Source organism: Salvelinus alpinus, chromosome 30 (genome assembly GCF_045679555.1).
Source record: "Salvelinus alpinus chromosome 30, SLU_Salpinus.1, whole genome shotgun sequence".
NCBI lineage: Eukaryota > Metazoa > Chordata > Actinopteri > Salmoniformes > Salmonidae > Salvelinus > Salvelinus alpinus.
In genome coordinates, this window is record NC_092115.1 from 44222996 (window position 1) to 44244680 (window position 21685).

Consider the following 21685-nt stretch of genomic DNA (forward strand, 5'->3'; position numbering starts at 1 on the left):
TGTGTGGACAGGTGTCTTTTATACAGGTAACAAGTTCAAACAGGTGCAGTTAATACAGGTAATGAGTGGAGAACAGGAGGGCTTCTTAAAGAAAAACTAACAGGTCGGTGAGAGCCAGAATTCTTACTGGTTGGTAGGTGATCAAATACTTATGTCATGCAATAAAATGCAAATTAATTACTTAAAAATCATAAAATGTGATTTTCTGGATTTTTGTTTTAGATTCCGTCTTTCACATTTGAAGTGTACCTATGATAAAAATGACAGACCTCTACATGCTTTGTAAGTAGGAAAACCTGCAAAATCGGCAGTGTATCAAATACTTGTTCTCCCCACTGTATATGTGTATATATATGTATTTACAGTGCATTCTGAAAGTATTCAGACCCTTTCACTTTTTCCACATGTTGTTACGTTACAGCCTTTTTCTAAAATGAAGTAAACAATTCCCCTCCCCTCATCAATCTACCCACAATAACCCATACTGACAAAGCGAAAACAGGTTTTTAGAATAAAATAAAAAAATACCTTATGTAAATAAGTATTCAAACCCTTTGTTATGAAACTCAAAATTGAGCTCAGGTGCATCCTGTTTCCATTGATCATCCTTGAGATGTTTCTACAACTTGATTGAAGTCCACCTGTGGTAAATTCAAATGATTGGGCATGATTTAGAAAGGCACACAGCTGGCTATATTAGGTCCCACAGTTGACAGTGCATTTCAGAGCAAAAACCAAGCCATGAGGAATTGTCCATAGAGCTCCGAAACAGGATTGTGTCGAGGCACAGATCTGGGGAAGGGTACCAAAATATTTCTGCAGCATTGAAGGTCCCCAAGAACACAGTGGCCTCCATCATTCTTAATTGAACGAAGTTTGGAACCACCAAGACTCTTCCTAGAGCTGGCCTCCTGGCCAAATTGAGCAATCTGTGGAGATGGTAGAACCTTCCAGAAGGACAACCATCTCTTCATCACTCCACCAATCAAGCCTTTATGGTAGAGTGGCCAGACGGAAGCCACTCCTCACTAAAAGGCACATGACAGCCCGCTTGGAGTTTATCAAAAGGCACCTTAAGACTCTCAGATCATGAGAAACAAGATTCTCTGGTCTGATGAAACCAAGATCTCTTTGTCCTGAATGCCAAGTGTCACGTCTGGAGGAAACCTGGCACCATCCCTGCGGCGAAGCATGGTGGCAGCATCACGCTGTGGGGATGTTTTTCAGCGGCAGGGACTGGGAGACTAGTCAGGATAGAGGGAAAGATGAACTGAGCCAAGTAAAGAGAGGTCCTTGATGAAAACCTGCTCCAGAGTGCTCAGGACCTCAGTCTGGCACAAAGATTCACCTTCTAAAAGGACAACGACCCTAAACACACAGTCAAGACAACGCAAGAGTGGCTTCGGGGCAAGTCTTTGAATGTCCTTGAGTGGCCCAGCCACAGCCCGGACTTGAAACCGATCGAACATCTCTGGAGAGACCTGAAAATAGCTGTGCAGTGACACTCCCCATCCAACCTGACAGAGCTTGAGAGGATCTGCAGAGAAAAATGGAAGAAACTACCCTAATATAGGTGTGCCAATCTTGTAGCGTCATACCCAAGAAGATTCGGCTGTAATCGCTGCCAAAGTTGCTTTGTTTGAAGGTGCTTCATCAAAGGACCGAGTAAAGGATCTGAATACTTATGTTGTCACGCCCTGACCTTAGAGATCCTTTTTATGTCTCTATTTTGAGTTGGGGTGGGCATTCTATGTTTTGTTCTATGTTGTCCTTTTCTATGTGTTTGGCCTGGTATGCTTCCCAATCATAGGCAGCTGTCAATCGTTGTCTCTGATTGAGAACCATACTTAGGTAGCCTGTTCCCACCTGTGTTTGTGGGTAGTTGGTTGTTTTCTGTTTTGTGTATTGCACCTTGCAGAACTGTTCATTTGTCGTTTTGTTGTTTTTTTGTTCAAGTATTCGTATTTATTAAAAGTATTATGAATACTTACCACGCTGCACCTTGGTCTTCTCCTTCTCCCGACAACAGCTGTTACATATGTAAATTTGTAAACATTTGCAAACATTTGAAAAAATCTGTTTTTGCTTTGTCATTATGGGGTATTGTGTGTAGATTGATAAGGGGAAAAAACTATTTAATCAATTTTAGAATAAGGTTGTAATGTAAAAAAATGTGGGAAAGTGAAGGGGTCTGAATACTTTCCGAATGCACTGTATGTATATGTATATATATATTTTTTTATATATGGGGGATTGGAAGTGATGCAGACAATTACATTGATGGAAGCCACAATCTAGCTGCAATATTAAAGCTGATCTACCCCCCCCCCCCAATTTTTTTTAAATTATGGTTGGAGAATGTCAGAGAATGAGTTGTGGGAATATTCATTGATTTAAATTAAACTGTTAGGTTTCCTATGGAAGACTATTTGGCTACCTTGTAGAGTGTTGGGCAGTAATCAAAAGGTTACTGGTTCGTATCCCCGAGATGGCAAGGTGGAAAAAAACCTGCCGGTTTGTACTTGAGCCGGGCAGTTAACAACCTCTGCTCCCCGGGCACCGATTACTTGGATGTCGATTAAGGCAGCCCCCCGGCACCTCTGATTCATAAGGGTTGGGTTAAATGCAGAAGACACATTTCAGTTGTACGCATTCAGTTGTACAACTGACTAGGTATCCCCCATTACCTTTACTGAAATATAGATAATAGAACATACATTTCCATTCAAGATGACATTCGATGGTGGGTGGACTGGCGGCCATCTTTCTGGTAATTGGAAGTTCAAGTTTCTACTCAATTTAAATGTCATGGTGTACCAGCTAAATTGTAGTGGTCTGAATGGAAATGTCCATTCTATGAATTCTACTTCTATGATTGAAATGACACCCACCCTGTATTCAAGAGTATGCTGTGTCTCAACCGATGACGGGCACAACATAAATACCTCATATGATGTCAAAAAGGGTCTGAGCTACAACATATGCGAAAATATGAAAATGTTTTTAGATCATTTACGTTAAAGGTTAAAAAATGACCGAATTTTGTAAATAATATCTCACTCAACTTTTATATTTTTCAGTGTTGAAGACATGGATGTCTCATGGTAGGGTGGGATATGCAAAATTGGTCAATTTTGAGCACCTCTTTCTCCTCAATTTCTGACCAGTTCTTCCATGGGCAAACAAGTATTGAAGGTTTTGTTTAAATCAGAAGGGGTAAAGTCAGAAGTGATTTAATTCATATAGAACAACCCTGAACCCAAACAGCAGGAGAAGCAGCCTGTTGTATCAGATCTCTCATTTTTTAATGAGAGAAAATAGGTAAGGCACCGTATGGGTTTGCCATCTACATACCGGTGCCCTTTCATATTAGCCAAAACGTATATTAAACAGATTTATTCAGTCGTAATTTATGGAAGATGACGAGACCTTTTAATTGTAAGATCTAGACATTTACATTTAACTAGTAACCTTTTCTGCTGTGTGTTTTACTCTTATCGAGTGTTTGCGGTTGAATGCTGGTTTGCCTTATTTCTGCCCTCCCCTTCTCCCAAACAGACATGTAATTTGCTGCTCCCCCTCCATCCCCCCAGAGCACAGTAGCCAGATGGAAGCTGTTGATCTACTTAGTCAGAGGTGGATGTAGAGACCATTACCCAGACCAAAGCAAACAGTCACAGTCTGCACTCCGCAATTTACTGCTCACTGAGCTGTGAGTCCGCTAACACTAAACCATTAGAAACCATTACACCTGCACGTTATAGCCCAGATTCCCAGAACATTGTTTTATTCAAGGAGCGGTGAAAAGGTCAATCACTAAGAAGTGTGTTTTAGGTTCTTCTTCTTTGACCTGCTGGGCTTATTTGCAGCATCTGTGTTTCTTTCGTAAAGAACATGGCTGCCTAGATTGATTCACCTATCTCATGTTGCGTTGTGTTTGGTGCTGATGCAAGCAACAAGGTGATGTTAAACTGGAAGGACGCCCCTGTGAGTTTAAAGTCCTAAACAACAAGATGTAAGTCTTTTCAAGATGAGAATAGTTTCTATTTGACCTCTTATTTACACTAACAGTCACTTGAGGAGCACCTGTTTCGTGGGTTTAACCAGTAACCCAACAAGCTTATCTGATCTCTTTCCCGTATTGTGCCACTAACACAACCTAAAGATACATCATACAACCCACTCTTATCTCCTCTGTGGTCAGGGAGGACGTGTGAAGCTGTATAGTATGGATTTGCATCAGGTAGCCGTTGAGGAGATGCTGCCCTGGTGCCCATGGAGTGTTGACCAATCTGTTAATGATTGAGTTGGCCTTCAACACTGCTGCAACCGGTTGCTATGCAGGTGGAGAGAGGGGATAGCTCGGTTACCAGAGTAGAAGCCCAAGGCAAGATAGGGCTGCTGTAAATAAATATATCTCACAGCTACACAGGTAATTCATGTGAAAACAGTACATGTTTACCTTTTCTTTATTATACCAACCTGGCACAATTGCCCTGCAGCAAGGTTCATTAAATGTGGGGACCTTTAGCTGACATTTTGAAATAATTATCAGAGCTGATTCGAGGCCAATGTTCTTTCCATCAATTGAGAGAAAGCCTCATTTAGAAGCACATAATTGGTCGAAGAACTTTCCATACTGTGCTTCTGATCCTTCCCCTTGATAAGGCTAGAAACTGAGGCCATTTGAATGCGTGTGCACACACACACACACCACACACCACGTGCACACACTATCTTACACACACACATTGAAGTCAAGGATTTTCCCTCTTCCTCACATCCAGAGACAATGGTTGGCCTGAGAAACCGGTCCACGTGGGCCCCGCTGCTCCTCAAGGCCTCCTGCATCAAGTCCTGTGCCAACGGCTGCTCCCTGGGCATCACCGCACATCTCACCTACGCCAACACAGACACCGAACCTGTGGAGGGTGAGGTCACACACTGATGTCATGGGGGGATTTTGGGCCTTAGCAATCGGTTAGTCACATATCAAGCCATAACATCTATAGCCAGATCTAGTCTTGGTCTTGTTCTTCTGTAATAGTCTTTCTGTAATGTAGTTCTTCTACTGTTGTCTGTTGTCCTTTATTCAATGCCCCTTGCACCTTCCCCCCGCCCCTCTCCCCCAAGGTGTGTTTGTGTACCCGCTGGGGGAGAAGGAGGTGGTGGTGGGCTTTGAGGCGGTCATCGCCGGCCGCATGGTGGGAGTTCAGATCCAGAGTCGGGGGAAGCTGGAGGATTGCTGTCTGGACTGCTGCCCAGGATCGGGGCTCGACGGCCAATGTGGCAACGGACGGGAGTGGGGCTGCTGCGGGGGATCCAGCCTGGACATGCAGTGCACTAACGGTGAACAAAGGGGGGAAGGAGAGATGTACGGCAGAAGGGAAGGGATAGAGGGAGGGAGGGATAGAGGGAGGGAGGGAGGGAGGGAGGGAGGGAGGGAGGGAGGGAGGGAAAGGATGGAGGAAGGAAGGAAGGAGTGAAAAGATGGAGAGAGGGAGGGAAGGAGGAAGGAGGGAAAGGATGGAGGAAGGAAGGAAGGAGTGAAAGGATGGAGAGAGGGAGGGAAGGAGGAAGGAAGGTAGGGATGGAAGGAAGGAGGGTTAGAGATAGAGCTGGATGGATAGAAGGAGGGAAGGAGTGTATCAGAAGGTATTTTCATTTGTCATACTTGAGTAAAAGTAAAGATACCATAAAAGATAATGACTCAAGTGAAAGTGAAAATCACCCAGTAAAAGTTTAAAAGTATTTGGTTTTAAATGTACTTTAGTATCAAAAGGAAATGTAACCGCTAAAATATACTTAAGTATCAAAGTAAAAGTATAAATCGTTTCAAATTCCTCATATTAAGCAAACCAGATGAAACGATTTTTTTGATTTTTGAAATGTATGGATAGCCAGGGGCACACTACAACACATCATTTACAAACAAAGCATTTGTGTTTAGTGAATCTGCCAGATCAGAGGCAGTATGGATGACTGCCTCTGGGATGTTCTCTTGATAAGTGAGTGAATTAGACCATTTCCCTATCCTGCTAAGCATTCAAAATGTAGCTAGTACTTTTGGGTATCAGGGAAATGTAAGGAGTAAAAAGTACATTATTTTCTTTAACAATGTAGTGAGTAAAAGTAAAAGTTGTCAAAAATATAAAAAGTAAAGTACAGCTACCCCATAAAAGTACTTAAGTAGTACTTTAAAGTATTTTTACTGAAGTACTTTTCACCACTGCCCACAGATTCTGTTTGGTCCTATTTCATGTTTTCCTTTCTCTAACTTTCACAATGTAATCTTTAATCAGTAGAGAGACAACACAGGGACTAAGGCACACCAGGTCTCCTCTCTGTGTCTGACCTGATTGGGAGTTTTCAAATACCACATCAGTCATCATTCCTGTTCCCCACCCCTCTGCTTCCCCTCTGCCTCCCAACTCTCTCTCAGCCGCCATTCTATGTGATTGTTTTATTGACGGTTTTATTGGGCGGCAGGTAGCGCTTGGGTGTTGGGATAATAATCGAAAGGTCGCTGGTTTGAATACCCGAGCCGACAAGGTGAAACATCTGTAGATTTGACCTTAAGCAATGCACTTAACCCTAATTTGCTTCAGGGGCGCCGTACTACTATGGCTGACCCTGTAAAACAACACATTTCATTGCACCTTTCTGGTGTGTGACAGTAAACATTTTTGATGCTAGGACAGCAGAGTCCCTGCTAGGACAGCAGAGTTCCTGCCAATCTTCTGAAAGTGTCTGAAACTCTAACTCTTCAGCATCTTAAATAATAAAGCTCTCTTACCCCCCCCAAAAAAGACCTTGCACTTGTCTTTACCCACTAGCACTAACTTTGCTGATAGCTTCTTTACTGAGGGAAAATGTATTAACTAAGACTGTGACATGTGGTTGTCTCGCCTAGCTACTGTATCTTAAGATGAATGCGGCTCTGGATAAGAGTGTCTACTAAACGACTGAAATGTAAAATTGTACCTAATACCCTGCTCATCCAAACCAGCCGCTAAAACAAAAATCAGGTCGGCTTTTATTGAAGAGTCTCAAGCTAATCCATTTAGTGAGACAGCCCACCCGGAGACATGCCATTGGTCTTCCTCTCATTCAGAGAGACCTCCTACCTATCTCTGAACATATCACAACACAGAGGCACGTATTCGTATTATGAATCCTGGAACTCTCTTTATAAATAACTTTGTAGGCTATACATTCAGATGCTTAGAACTTTAGATGAGTAAAGAATCTCTACAAGAATAGAAATACCCTTTACCTCATTCACTTGATTCATTTAACATAATGGTATAATCTTGTAGGATGGGGCAGAGGACTGAAGCTAAAAGGATTTGACGTCTTGCCTCTTCGTGAAATGGCTTTCACGTAGTGTAAAAAATGTATCGACTTGAAGTGAATGTCAGGATTCTATTCAATCCATGGGAGCATGCACTGACCATTTTTATCTGAATCTCTGTCTTTTAGGCCATCTCATCCTAGACGAAGACTTGGAGCGAACCACCTTCATCGTAGGCACAGGGGTCATTGGCTCGATGGACATAGTATCTGTCATCATAAGTACGACCGTGGAACTCCCCACCTTGAAGAGTGGCGCGATCCGCCTGGTCTACCCAACAGTACTCACTCCCATCGCCACAGGACGGGTGACTGCAAGCAAAAGCGACAATGGGCCGAAATCCGACGAAACAGGGTATTTCCCTCCCCCTTGAAAATGATTTAAATGTTTGGTAGTTTGATGTCAATTACTGTATATTCATTCCCACAAGTGTTGAGAAAAATAACATTATCCCATATTATTGGAACGACCAAAAGGTCATGTGTAATTCAAACTCTGGTGCTTAATATTTCCCCCCCCAGACCCACCAGTTGTTTTGGAGCCACCTCAGGGAAACAGGAGAGGGTTTTGGGTTCGGAGCAACAGTGTGCCCATGCCATCTTCACCAGCCCTGCCACCAACCTGGCACCCTATGAGCTCAACTTCCAACTGCTGGTCCGAGGGGCATGCCTGCTGGCTGGTATACCCATATTATATACCCATCTATCGGCCCACATTTATTTACCCAGGAAGCCCCATTGATGTCAAAATACCTCTTTCCCATAAAGTAGCTTTGCTATTGTATCGAACAGCAGGGCAGGGAAGTGAACCAGGGTCACTGGCATGAAAGGCAAACACACTGCCCCCTCAGAACAGGAAAGCACATCCCCGTGCTTCAGCTACTCAGCCCCCTCACACATCTGGGCCGTGCAATTCCGATGGCCTTACAGCCGCCATCCCACTTTTGACACCAATGTAGCAAACGAAAGGGCAGGGAAGCAAACCCGGGTCGCTGGTGTGAAAGGCAAACACCCTATGCATCGTGCCACTTGGCTCATATAGAGAGGATCACTACAATATCATCCCTATCTCCTCCTGGTTTGGTGACGCAGAGTTCTTTGAGTACAGCAAACACTTCAGTGGGTGGGAGAAACAGCTTTCTATCTTTAGCCTGTCTCCTGTAATGATATAGTGACAGATACAATTGGCCCTGGCACTCCCACAGTGATATATGAAATGTGTCTGGGGAGGCGGGACAAGGAGCTCAGAGTGAGGCAGCCCAGGGACAGGGACAGAGTAAGGGAGCTGAGAAATGAAGGAGGTAGTGGGTGTGTTTGGAACAGGGCCAGGCTGCTGTAACTGTACTGTGCAGCAGTCAAGATATTAGGTTGGGGAAATTAGGCTACTCAATCAGATTGGGCACTAGGAGGGCCTGTATGGGAGTGGAATCACTCCGGCCTGTCTGAGAGGGAGCGTACCCTTTCCCTAGCCCCTTCCCTTAACCTCTTCCTCTAGCTGGCCCCTACCCCTGTCCCCTTCACCTAAGTGTTGTTGTTGAACTGGGCTTCTCTTGTCCCTTTCTCCTGCCCAGGTCTGGAAAGCCCTACCCATGCACTCAGGGCAGATGCAGACCCCAGCGCCCAGAGTGCTTCCTCCACCTACATCACCCTGGCACAGGAACACCCCTATGACAGACACATAGAGATCATACTGCACCTCAGCGGTGAGAGAGAGAGAGTGTGTGTGTGTGTGTGTGTGTGTGTATGTGTGTGTGTGTGTGTGTGTGTGTGTGTGTGTCACAATAGTCTCTGATGGCCTCCTTCCTTATCTCACTGATCATGAGTTCTGTCCCAAACTCTCTACTCCAGAGCCTCACAGCCCATTGGTCATCCTGGAGAGGGGTCGGCTCACCTTCAGCCAATACGAGCAGCAGATCTGTTCCCGCCGCGACTTCATTCGCTGTGCTCGCAAAGAGCTGGAACCAGAGAAGAAGGTGAGCTGGACTGAAAGCGAAACAATCAGTGGGCGCAAACAACAGTGTGTGGCTTCATTATATTTCCTTGAAACTATTTACCCAACCCAGTACCCAGCAAATAGTCTTTCATGTCCTTATAATACACCTATACATTATTTGGAGGAACACACAGTATATTCTGTCTGCATATGTTTTTTTATTGTCTAATAAATTCTATCAATCAATCCTCCTGTACAGTTGGAGTTTGTGAGAAAGCGGTACCACAAGGACATCCTGAGCAGCCCGGTCCTGATGCTCAACTTCTGTCCTGACCTGCTGTCTGAGCCTCCAGAGCTGCACCGTGCCACCAGGGAACTGCTCTTCCTCATAGACCGCAGCGGCAGCATGAGCGGCAGCAACATCCACCGCATCAAGGTGAGGATGGAGAAAACACAGACATAGTGAAGGGGAAGGGATAAAAAATACACCTACAGGTGAAGTCGGAAGTTAACATACACCTCAGCCAAATACATTTAAACTCCTTTGGCACAATTCCTGACATTTAATCCGAGTAAAAATGCCCTGTCTCAGGTCAGTTAGGATCACCACTTTTTTGAAAGAATGTGAAATGTGAGAATAACAGTCGAGAAAATTACTTATTTCAGCTTTTATTTATTTCATCACATTCCCAGTGGGTCAGAAGTTTACAGTTTATAGTATTTGGTAGTATTGCCTTTAAATTGTTTAACTTGGGTCAAACGATTTGGCTAGTCTTCCACAAGCTTCCCGCAATAAATTGGGTGAATTTTGGCCCATTCCTCCTGACAGACCTGGTGTAACTGAGTCAGGTTTGTAGGCCTCCTTGTTCGCACACGCTTTTTCAGTTCTGCCCACACATTTTCTATAGGATTGAGGTCAGGGCTTTGTGATGGCCACTTCAATACCTTGACTTTGTTGTCCTTAAGCCATTTTGAAGTATGCTTGGGGTCATTGTCCATTTGGAAGACCCATTTGCGACCAAGCTTTAACTTCCTGACTTTCTTTTAACTTCCTGACTGATGTCTTGAGATGTTGTATCAATATATCCACGTAATTTTCCTACCTCACGATGCCATCTATTTTGTGAAGTGCACCAGTCCCTCCTGCAGGAAAGCAACCCCACAACATGATGCTGCCACCCCCGTGCTTCACTGTTGGGATGGTGTTCTTCGGCTTGCAAGCATCCTCCTTGCAAGCCTACGATCTTTGTCCCCATGTGCAGTTGCAAACCGTAGTCTGTCTTTTTTATGGCGGTTTTGGAGCAGTGGCTTCTTCCTTGCTGACCGACCTTTCAGGTTATGTCGATATAGGACTCGTTTTACTGTGGATATAGATACTTTTGTACCTGTTTCCTCCAGCATCTTCACATGGTCCTTTGCTGTTGTTCTGGAATTGATTTGCACTTTTCGCACCGAAGTACGTTCATCTCTAGGAGACAGAACCCGTCTCCTTCCTGAGCGGTAAGACGGCTGTGTGGTCCCATGGTGTTTATACTTGCGTACTATTGTTTGTACAGATGAACGTGGTACCTTCAGGGGTTTGGAAATTGCTTCCAAGGATGAACCAGATTTGTGGAGGTCTACACCTTTTTTTATGAGGTCTTGGCTGATTTCTTTTGATTTTCCCATGATGTCAAGCAAAGAGGCACTGAGTTTGAAGGTAGGCCTTGAAATACATCCACAGGTACACCTCCAATTGACTCAAATGATGTCAATTAGCCTATCAGAAGCATCTAAAGCCATGACATAATTTACTGGAATTTTCCAAGCTGTGCCAATCTGTGCTTCCGGTTACGACAGTGAAGTAATATCTAACAAGTAATCTAACAATTCCCCAACAACTACCTAATACACACAAATCTAAAAGGGGTGAATGAGAATATGTGCATATAAATATATGGATGAGCGATGGCCGAGCGACATGGGCAAGGTGCAATAGATGGTATACTAAACCCATGTCTACTTCCTGTCCCAAGGAACCAATGGTGGTAGCTCTGAAGAGTCTTCCTCCAGGCACTATGCTCAACATCATAGGCTTCGGCACCACCATCAAAGCCCTGTTCACCACCAGCAAGCTCTGCACAGATGTAAGTACTACATCAGAGCTCAGAGGAATAGTTCACCCTATAAAGTCAACGTTTGTCAGATGCTTTCACACCTCAAAGAAGTAATCCATTATTGACTTGCACTGATATCCCCCCACCATCTGTTACGCAGATCCATTATGTAGATCCATATATATGCATTAAGAGAAATCTGCAGGGCTCAATCGCCAAATGAATGTGAAATACACTGTGTAACCTTGACAATAGGTCTCCATTCGCCGAGCAACCACGAGCTTCCATGCAACCTTACATGTATGAAGATCTACAAACCATGTTAAGTGAAGAGCTTAACATGCTCAGTCAGACAAGGTGTTCTCAGCAGGACCTTGATGAACTTACAAAAAAAAAAAATCACTTGTGAACCTTCTGTCCTGTCCCCCTCTCTGTTCCACCTCATTCAGAGTCCAGGTCAGCGCACACCAGGGTTGCCCTAGCAGCTGAGTATCAGGTTTTAGCCAGACCAGGGCTGTGCAAGGACAAACAGCAGTTAAACAACATATGGTGACCTTTCATGCATATTACAATGAGAAAAACGAGCATGAGCAATAGCCACCTAACCTGTTCTCTCTCTCTCTCTCTCTCTCTCTCTCTCTCTCTCTCTCTCTCTCTCTCTGTCTGGTTTAATTAATCACAGATTGTCATGGGTGTTTGTGTCCCCTTTGTGATTTGGGTTTAGGCAGGTGCTGACGTTGGGTGACCTACACTGTTTATGTTGTTCAGTGATGGTCTACTATGGGCTGTGTTACGTTTGTATTCCCTTACAGGTTGGACAGGGCTTGATTACATTCTAACGTCAATAGTAATATAGGATTATGTCTGTTTGATTTATTCCAATTCCAATCAATTGTACCATTCCAATGTTTACATGTCAAACAATAGGAAGGTATTTACCCCGTTCAACCAGACAAATAACAAGAGATTTATTGAAACTCGTAAGTGCCCCTCATTTCTCCTCGCCCAATCTGATATATATCATACTATCCCTCTGTCAATTCTTTAGTGTACAGTAGATGTATGCTACCCTTACGTTTTTATGCCCCCTCGTTGATTAAATTCATTAGAAGAATAGTTTGGTGATCATACACTGCTTATCTAACGTGTCCATCAATATGAACCAATAGGCTGTAATCATATCTGTCCCTCCCCTCCCCTATCCCTTACGCTCCGCTCCACTCCCCTCTCCTCTCTCCCCAGGTGACCTTGGCACAGTCCTGTGAGTACATCCAGAAGATGAGGGCTGACATGCGGGAAACCAACCTGCTGGGGGCGCTGTCCTGGGTGTATCAGCAGCCTGTGCAGCGCTCCTGCCCCCGCCAGGTGTTCATCATCACAGACGGCAGCGTCAGCAGTGTGGGCAAGGTGCTGGAGCTGGTCCGCAGGAACACTTGTGCTGCCAGGTATTGTCTGTTGGCAGCTGGTAGAATGAGTAGAAATGGGATCATTTAGCATTTAAAACCTACTGTATTGATCAAACGTGACACTGTAGGTTCAACCCGGTACATTGCGGTAATAAAGTGTGTCTGTGTAAGTCTGTGTGTTTGGAAGGAGAGAGAGCAAGAAAAAGAGAGTTAGAAAGAGAGTGGCTGATGCAATATGTAGTATCAGATATAAGCCACACCCATTAATCCCACTAATTGCTTCCCTCTGCAGTTACTGCCACGCCACTCTGGTCTGGTCTGTCTGCCCCCCCCCCAGCTCCCTGGGCATTGTGCAACAATAACTCCATTTATCCTTCATTAGTATTCTACTGTTAGCCCAGCTATTCCCGACAGCACACTGGCTATGTTAGAGACGATGGAGGTACGTAGTGAGCAGTCAAATTACAAATGTGATTCCAACCTCTAACCCTAGCGTGCGTGTGTGCGTGCGTGCGTGCGTGCACGTGCGTGTTTGTATTGATATTCATGTGGGACAATGAGTCTGCCTTGCCAGACAGACGTAGCTGAATTCAGAGCAGAGCAACACGCTGTCCGTCACTTGGCTTTTTCAATTAGTCTGGCCTGTGGCCCTTTCAGCCATTCAATTAGTGAAATGCCATTTGATTGCTCTCAGTGTTGTGTTCAACACTCCTGTGTGTAGCTAATAATTCAGGTTTAGATACGAAGGACACACTAAGTCCATCATAGATCACCAGGTTTTAAAGTCCCTAACTAATAAATCTGTCTAAATTGCGACAGTAGATAGATTCTCTCTCTCTCTCTCTCTCTCTCTCTCTCTCTCTCTCTCTCTCTCTCTCTCTCTCTCTCTCTCTCTCTCTCTCTCTCTCTCTCTCTCTCTCTCTCTCTCTCTCTCTCTCTCTCTCTCTCTCTCTCTCTCTCTCTCTCTCTCTCTCTCTCTCTCTCTCTCTCTCTCTCTCTCTCTCTCTCTCTCTCTCTCTCTCTCTCTCTCTCTCTCTCTCTCTCTCTCTCTCTCTCTCTCTCTCTCTCTCTCTCTCTCTCTCTCACAACTGAATAAGAGGTTATTTTATTATTATCCAAGGTGCTTTGGTCTTGGCCTGGGCCCCAGAGCCTGCAGGAGGCTCCTACAGGGCGTTGCCAAGGTGACAGGTGGAACCACAGAGTTCTTGGGTGATGAGGAGAGGCTGCAGCCCAAGGTGAGAAGCGACATCACTGTAGTCACATCACTGACCCCTAGTGGGGAAAGTAAATCATTTCAATAATTTCACTTTGGGGAAATACTGTAGTAGGCTACTGGGGACATACACTCTACTCTAACATTCAAAGATGATTGCTTCCCTCCTCAACCTAAAAATGAAAACGCATTTGAATCAACCTTTAACCCCTAATGTTTACCTAATCACTGACCCCTCAGCTGATAAAGTCCCTGAAGAAGGCCTTTGAGCCAGTCCTCACAGATGTACGTATAGACTGGTACCTGCCTGATAACATGGAGGCGCTCCTGTCACCCAATGAGATCCCTCCACTTTACCCGGGGAATCGCCTGATTGGCTACTGTACCCTGTACGATGTGTCTAGCTTCAGAGGCAAGAAGACTGAGGTGAGTGTCCAACTATCCACTCTGGAAAGGCTTTAAAGTGTCCTGTCTTGTGGACAGCATGTAAACTGTGCAGCATAGAAAAGTAAACTCAGTCCCTTCTCTCACCTTGTGTGTTCTGTAGGGGCGTGGTCGGGGCTACAAAGGCTTGTCTCGGGGCTCGGTGGGCTCTGTGTTCGGCCTATCCAACGACGAACTGTCCCCTCCCTCCGTGTCTGAGCTCCTCCCTCTGGTTACATCATCAGAAGGCGCAGACCTAGAGGAGGCGCTGAGGGAAATCTCCCGGGAAATCTCCTCAGAGTTCTCCTGTGCCAAAGACACCGACACTGGGACCAGTACAGGTGAAATACTGACACTCAAAAAAGACATGGTCACTCAAAAAACAGTTCCCTCAATCCAATACCTGTAAAGTTCCTTTGGCTTTGTGCATATTACACCTGAAGCACAATGATTATAACTGTGTTCCAAGCTCTCCTCTGATATCTCATCCACAGGTGGAGAGGTGGAATGGTCCAGTGATGTTCGTCGTAGGATCCAGGAGAGTTCTTACATCCAGGAGCAGTATGTTCTGACCCGCTGCTCCCTGAGCAGTGAGAGGGGGCTGCCCTACACCCACACCCCCTCCACCTCCGACTCTATGGGAGGCTCTTACCCCCCTGACCTGCTCCCCATCCCGTGCCTGGACACGGGCTCCCTGCCGCAGGGCCTCGAGAAGATGGCTCCACCCGAACAGAGAAGCACCCTGTCCCGCTGGGGCGAGTCGCCATGGCAACAGCCCCCCTCCTCCGAGAATATGGATTCCGTGTCAAAAAAGGTAGGACTGGCTTAGTTTACAATTGCAGTTTGAACCACCTCAAGATTTTAGTCATTAGACTACACTGCTGTAAATATTTTTGAACCCAGTGTACTCGTTTTCCCTTGTCACAATCCAGGCAGGGCGTCTGTGTGGAGTGGAGGAATCTCGAAGGAGACAGAGGGCATTGGCCCGCTCAGCCATGTCTGCAAGGAGTTTCTCCTCCCCCCAGGGTGAGCTGGACATGCACCGCCTGCGGAGGGCACTAGAGAGAGTCTCCTTTGATCAGGCGGTCGGGGGGAGGCTGGAGGAGAGCGATGGGGAGAACCAGCCTACACCCAGAGGAGGGCTGTCCCGCAGGAGCCTCACTGACTCCAGTAGGTTAACTTCTTATGGCTGCAGGGGCAGTATTGAGTAGCTTGGATGAAAGGTGCCCAGAGGTGCCCAGAGTAAACGGCCTGCTCCTCAGTCCCAGTTGCTAATATATGCATATTATTATTAGTATTGGATAGAAAACACTCTGAAGTTTCTAAAACTGTTTGAATGATGTCTGTGAGTATAACAGAACTCATATGGCAGGCAAAAACCTGAGAAGAAATCCAAACAAGAAGTGGGAAATCTGAGGTTGGTCGATTTTCAACCCAGCCCCTATTGAATACACCGTGGGATATGGGTTATGCTGCACTTCCTAAGGCTTCCACTAGATGTCAACCGTCTTTAGAAACTTGTTTGAGGATTCTACTGTGAAGTGGGGGCGAATGAGAGAGGAATGAGCCAGGTGTTTGGCAGATTGCCACAGGCTCTGAGGCGCGGTCACGAGAGTTAGCTCTGGTTCCATTGCTTTTCTACAGACATAGGAATTTTCCGGTTGGAACATTATTGACGTTTTATGTTTAAAAACATCCTAAAGATTGATTCCATACATCGTTTGACATGTTTCTACGGACAGTAACGGAACTTTTTGACATTTCATCTGCAACTAGGGAACGCGCTTCATGATTTTGGATTTGTTTACCAAACGTACTAAATAAAGTAGCTCTTTGGACATAAATGATGGACATTATCGAACCAAATCAAACATTTAATGTGGAACTGGGATTCCTGGGAGTGCATTCTGATGAAGATCATCAAAGATAAGTGAATATTTATAATGCTATTTCTGACTTCTGTTAACTACCCAATATGGCGGATATCTTTTTGGCTGCTTTGTTGTCTGAAAGCTGTACTCAGATTATTGCATGGTTTGCTTTTTCCGTAAAGTTTTTTTAAAATCTGACACAGCGGTTGCATTAAGGAGAAGTGTATCTATATTTCCATGTATTTTCATCGACATTTATAATGAGAATTTCTGTAAAATGATGTGGCTCTCTGCAATATCACCGGATGTTTTTGGAACCAGTGAACATAACGCGCCAATGTATACTGAGATTTTTTTAATATAAATATGCACTTTATCGAACAAAACATATATGTATTGGGTAACATGAAGTCCTATGAGTGTCATCTGATGAAGATCATCAAAGGTTAGTGATTCATTTTATCTCTATTTGTGCTTTTTGTGACTCCTCTCTTTGGCTGGAAAAATGGCTGAATTTTTCTGTGACTTGGCGGTGACCTAACATAATCGTTTGTGGTGCTTTCGCTGTAAAGCCTATTTGCAATCAGACACTTTGGTGGGATTAACAACAAGATTACCTTTAAAATGGTATAAGATACTTGTATGTTTGAGGAATTTTAATTATGAGATTTCTGTTGTTTGAATTTGGCGCCCTGCACTTTCACTGGCTGTTGTCATATCAATCCCGCAGCCATAAGAAGTTCTTCACCTCCTAGACTGATGTCTGAAACTAAACTCCCTCACACTCTCTTTCTCTCTCTTTTCCATCCACCCACTAACCCTCTCCTTCTACCCCTCTTTCTTTCCCGCTAGACGGCCTGCTGTTCCCTGTCTCTCCTCTGGACTGGGACAGCTTCACCGACCCGGAGTACCTGTTTACCGCCGCCCCCCTGGACGACCCCCCCACGCCCCCTGCCCAGTGCCGCTCCCTCATCCACGGCCTCCTAGGAAGCAGGCCTGTTTCCTGGGAGGTCACCGTGGACCTGACACAACTCTGGGCCTCTGAGGACCAGGGGACAGGAGGGACATCCGGGGGAGAAGGGGGAGGAAGGGGAGACCTCTGGGAGGAAATTATCCACCAGCTGACCGCTCGCTCTGCAATCAGGGACTTTGAGAAGATGGCGGAGAAGGAGAGTGACATCGAGCACGGTGAGGGTTTCCACCAGTGTTCCACAATTTTGGGATTGAGGTAACAGGGTGTACAGGGTTTTTTCCTTCAGCCTTTATTAGTTGAGTACTGAGGGGTATACTACAAAGCAGGATCAAAGAGTTAGCCAGCTAACTTGCCTAAATATTCTGATGTAACTTAATTCCTTTGAAAGATAAGCTTGAAATGGATATGGTGTAATTGATTCAACAAACGAAAACGCATACAGTCAGGTCCGAAATGATTGGCACACTTGATAAAGATGAGCAAAAAAGACTGTATAAAATACATAATACAAATAGTAAGCTACAGGTAACTGCCAAAATAAAGGAAACACCAACACGAAGTGTCTTGATAGGGAATTGGGCCGCCACGAGTCAGAACAGCTTCAATGCAACTGGGGTGTTTGGAACTCTATCGGATGATGCCACGGGGCGGCAGGTAGCCTAGCGGTTAGAGCGTTGGACTAGTAACCGAAAGGTTGCAAGATCAGATCCCAGAGCAGACAAGGTAAAAATCTGTTGTTCTGCCCCTGAACAAGGCAGTTAACCCACTGTCCCTAGGCCGTCATTGAAAATAAGAATTTGTTCTTAACTGACTTGCCTAGTTAAGTAAAATAAGAATAAAAATCAGCTCTTTCCACAATAATTGGGTAAAATATCAGAATTGGGCTGCATGTGTAAACACAGCCAATATAGCTCAGTATTTGTATTATTTGTTTTGTAGTCTTTTTGCTCATCTTTAGACCTGACTGTATCTAAGTTTAGCTTTTTTTTTTATGTACAAGAAAATCAATAGTTATTTATTGTTGCTTATCAAAGTTAGATGGCTCACTAGTTGATCCTGCTTTGTAGTATTCCTTTCTCTATGTGTATGTAGTATACCTGTCTCTGTGTGTATGATTGATTGTATGCTGTACACTTGTTTTGCAGGGCCTGCTAAGCGGTACCGTATGAAAGCCATCCAGACCAGTAAGAGCTGTAACATCATCTGTACGTACACAGCTTTTACTGCCACTGACGCCAACACCAGCAAGGGTCCATCAGACACTGTGGAAGTGAGAAACACCGGTAACACTTCAGACAGTTCCACAGTCACAGCAAACCTGAAAACACATGGCCTCATTTTATAATATGCACGGTAACTGATGTCTGTATCAATCAAATTTCAAACAACTAAATGTTTTTTTATAAAGCCCTTTTTACATCAGCAGTTGTCACAAAGTGTTTTACAGACACCCAGCCTAAAACCCCAAAGAGCAAGCAATGCAGAAGCACAGTGGCTAGGAAAAACTCTCCACAAGGCAGGCACCTATGAAGAGTGACAGGAACCAGGCTCAGAGGAGTATGGTTTGGAGTGGTGTGTGGTGACTGTTGTCCTGTCATGTGTAGGGTTGCGTTTGGGGAACAGGCGGAGCTCCCAGTCAGGCAGTCGTAGACAGAAGGCCTACTCTGTGGGACTGGGCCGTCGCCCCTCCAGCAGAGACAGTGAGGAATTTGAGGACACCTGCAACTCCACAGGTAAACCTACAATACAATAAACCCACAGAGGTCAAATGTTGTGTATATTTACATTTGAATTAGGATCCCCATTAGCCAATGCCATGATGTCAGCTAGTCTACCTGGGTTCCGATAGAGAACTAAAAAGACATTACAAACAATTAACATTTACATTAAAGACATTATATATATATATTTTTAAATAGACATAATTAGACATTACAGACATTTAAAATACCTGACAGGTAACACAATTACATACAATAATGAACTCCAGGTCTTGTAGTATACTTTTTGTTTGGTTGTTTCCCAGACAGGGATGATACTCCTGCCTCCCCATGCAGCCTGAAGTCTTGGGACAGCAGTAAGTGCTATTACATTGGCTGAATCTCAAACCGAACACTTCAACCATTCAATTACTCAATATCCGAGTTCACGATTTGTTGCACTATTACCTCTCCACAACCTGTTGTAATAAAGCCCTTCAATATTGTTGATCAAACCTGTGTGCCTCTCTCTCAGGTGCAGGGGGAAATCCCTACCCTGCCAGTCCCTCAGCCGTGTCCGGCACCTCCTCCACCCGCTCCCAACGCTCAGTGGAGAGCAAGTCTGCGGAGAGCTTCTTTGGCTCCAGATTCCCTCTGGGCAGACTAAGGTCATCTAACTCCTCTGGGAAGCAGGCCCCTCTGAAGGGCCACTGTCTGTCTGCTGAGGCAGAGAAACACACAGACACTAAGACCCCAGACTACCTACCTCTGGTGAGACTACTGTCCTCTCACTACATTTGATCATACGGTCATTACAATAGATCCAGGCTGTGCCTAAAAGGTCTTAGGCCTAGATTCAATCAGATCAAGTGTTAACCGACGATAGCAGACACCCGCATAGCGGATTTTGTTGGTGGTGTCGGAACTGCATTGGAGCCGTCAGATCGGTGAGCAGCTGCTCTCGCGGTCATTTTCACAAAGCCACACCCGTCCCACTCGTGTTAGAAGTTCAGAACGAGAAAGTATAGGCTATATAGAAATAATTACACTGAAATGCGAAAAATAATGAAACTAAGTAATGAGGATTTCTATCATTCTATTTGAGGTGTAGATTACATCTCACATTGCAGTTTTTGAATTTGTAAACAAGTTTACATGGGATTGACTCCGTGCAGCCAATGGCAATGTCCACTTTAGGTGTAATGTCAGGAGCCACTTGTGGATTTGACAGCTCTAACGCAGTTCCACTTCCGACACTGTCAAAACAACCGCTATGTGGATGTTGGCTAAAGTGGATCTGACTTAATCAAGCCATTTGTGCAATTGTATTAAAGGGCAATTCCACCCCTTTCAACCTAATATTCATTATCTCCAGCGTCATACCAGTATCTACATGTAGGCACATACCAGTATAAACAGTGTAATTATTCCCTCCGCAAGACAGTCAAACAAGCGAAATGTCGGTATAAATCAAATCAAATTTTATTGGTCACATACACATGATTAGCAGATGTTAATGCGAGTGTAGGGAAACGCTTGTGCTTCTAGTTCCGACAGTGCAGTAACATCTAACAAGTAATCTAACAATTCCACGAAAACTACCTAATACACACAAATCTAAAGGGGTGAATGAGAATATGTACATATAAATATATGGATGAGCGATGGCCGGGCAGCAAAGGCAAGGTGCAATAGATGGTGTAAAATACAGAATATACGTACATATGGGATGAGTAATGTAAGATATGTAAACACTTTTAAAGTGGCATTATTAAACTGACTAGTGATCCATTTGTTAAAGTGGCCAGTGATTGGGTCTCAATGTAGGCTGTAGCCTCTCTGAGTTAGTGATTGCTGTTTAGCAGTCAGATGGCCTTGAGATAGAAGCTGTTTTTCAATCTCTCAGTGTATAGGTGCATCAAATCTCGCCTTCTGGATGGTAGCGGTGTGAACAGGCAGTGGCTCGGGTGGTTGTCCTTGATGATCTTTTTGGCCTTCCTGTGACATCGGGTGCTGTAGGTGTCATGGAGGTAGTTTGCCCCCGGTGATGCGTTGTGTAGACCGCACCACCCTCTGGAGAGCCTTGCGGTTGAGGGCGGTGCAGTTGCTGTACCAGGCTGTGATACAGCCCGACAAGATGCTCTCGATTGTGCATCTGTAGAAGTTTGTGAATCTGTAAAAGTTGGTCAGGGTTTTGGGTGACAAGCCAAATTTCTTCAGCCTCTTGAGGTTGAAGAGGCGCTGTTGCGCCTTCTTCACCACACTGTCTGTGTGGGTGGACCATTTCAGTTTGTCTGTGATGTGTATGCCGAGGAACTTAAAACTTTCCACCTCCACTGCTGTCCATTCGATGTGGATAGGGGGGTGCTCCCACTGCTGTTTCCTGAAGTCCACGATCATCTCCTTTGTTTTGTTGAGTGAGAGGTTGTTTTCCTGACACCACGCTCCGAGTGCCCTCACCTCCTCCCTGTAGGCTGTCTCGTCGTTGTTGGTAATCAAGCCCACTACTGTTGTATCATCTGCAAACTTGATGATTGAGTTGGAGGCGTGCATGGAGATCCTTCATGAAAACCTGCTCCAGACTGGGGCGAAGGTTCACCTTCCAATAGGACAACGACTCTAAGCACACAGCCAAGACAACGCAGGAGTGGGTTCGGGATAAGTCTCTGAATCTCCTTGAGTGGCCCAGCAAGAGCCCGGACTTGAACCTGATCGAA

At 44.9% G+C, this 21685-nt stretch overlaps 1 protein-coding gene across 1 annotated transcript in view; it reads left to right on the forward strand.

Moving 5' to 3' along the window:
• Nucleotides 1–21685, forward strand: part of vwa5b2 (von Willebrand factor A domain containing 5B2) — a 30218-nt gene that overhangs the window by 6463 nt on the left and 2070 nt on the right. The window contains exons 2-20 of the mRNA XM_071375699.1: nt 4788–4931; nt 5134–5349; nt 7483–7708; nt 7876–8033; nt 8925–9056; nt 9202–9326; nt 9546–9722; nt 11302–11412; nt 12625–12827; nt 13909–14023; nt 14242–14427; nt 14549–14765; nt 14919–15238; nt 15357–15594; nt 17148–17483; nt 18414–18551; nt 18873–19001; nt 19295–19345; nt 19504–19739. Of these exons, the coding sequence (XP_071231800.1) occupies nt 4793–4931; nt 5134–5349; nt 7483–7708; nt 7876–8033; nt 8925–9056; nt 9202–9326; nt 9546–9722; nt 11302–11412; nt 12625–12827; nt 13909–14023; nt 14242–14427; nt 14549–14765; nt 14919–15238; nt 15357–15594; nt 17148–17483; nt 18414–18551; nt 18873–19001; nt 19295–19345; nt 19504–19739 (3453 nt within the window). The 5' untranslated portion in view covers nt 4788–4792. The remainder of the gene's footprint in view (nt 1–4787; nt 4932–5133; nt 5350–7482; nt 7709–7875; nt 8034–8924; nt 9057–9201; nt 9327–9545; nt 9723–11301; nt 11413–12624; nt 12828–13908; nt 14024–14241; nt 14428–14548; nt 14766–14918; nt 15239–15356; nt 15595–17147; nt 17484–18413; nt 18552–18872; nt 19002–19294; nt 19346–19503; nt 19740–21685) is intronic.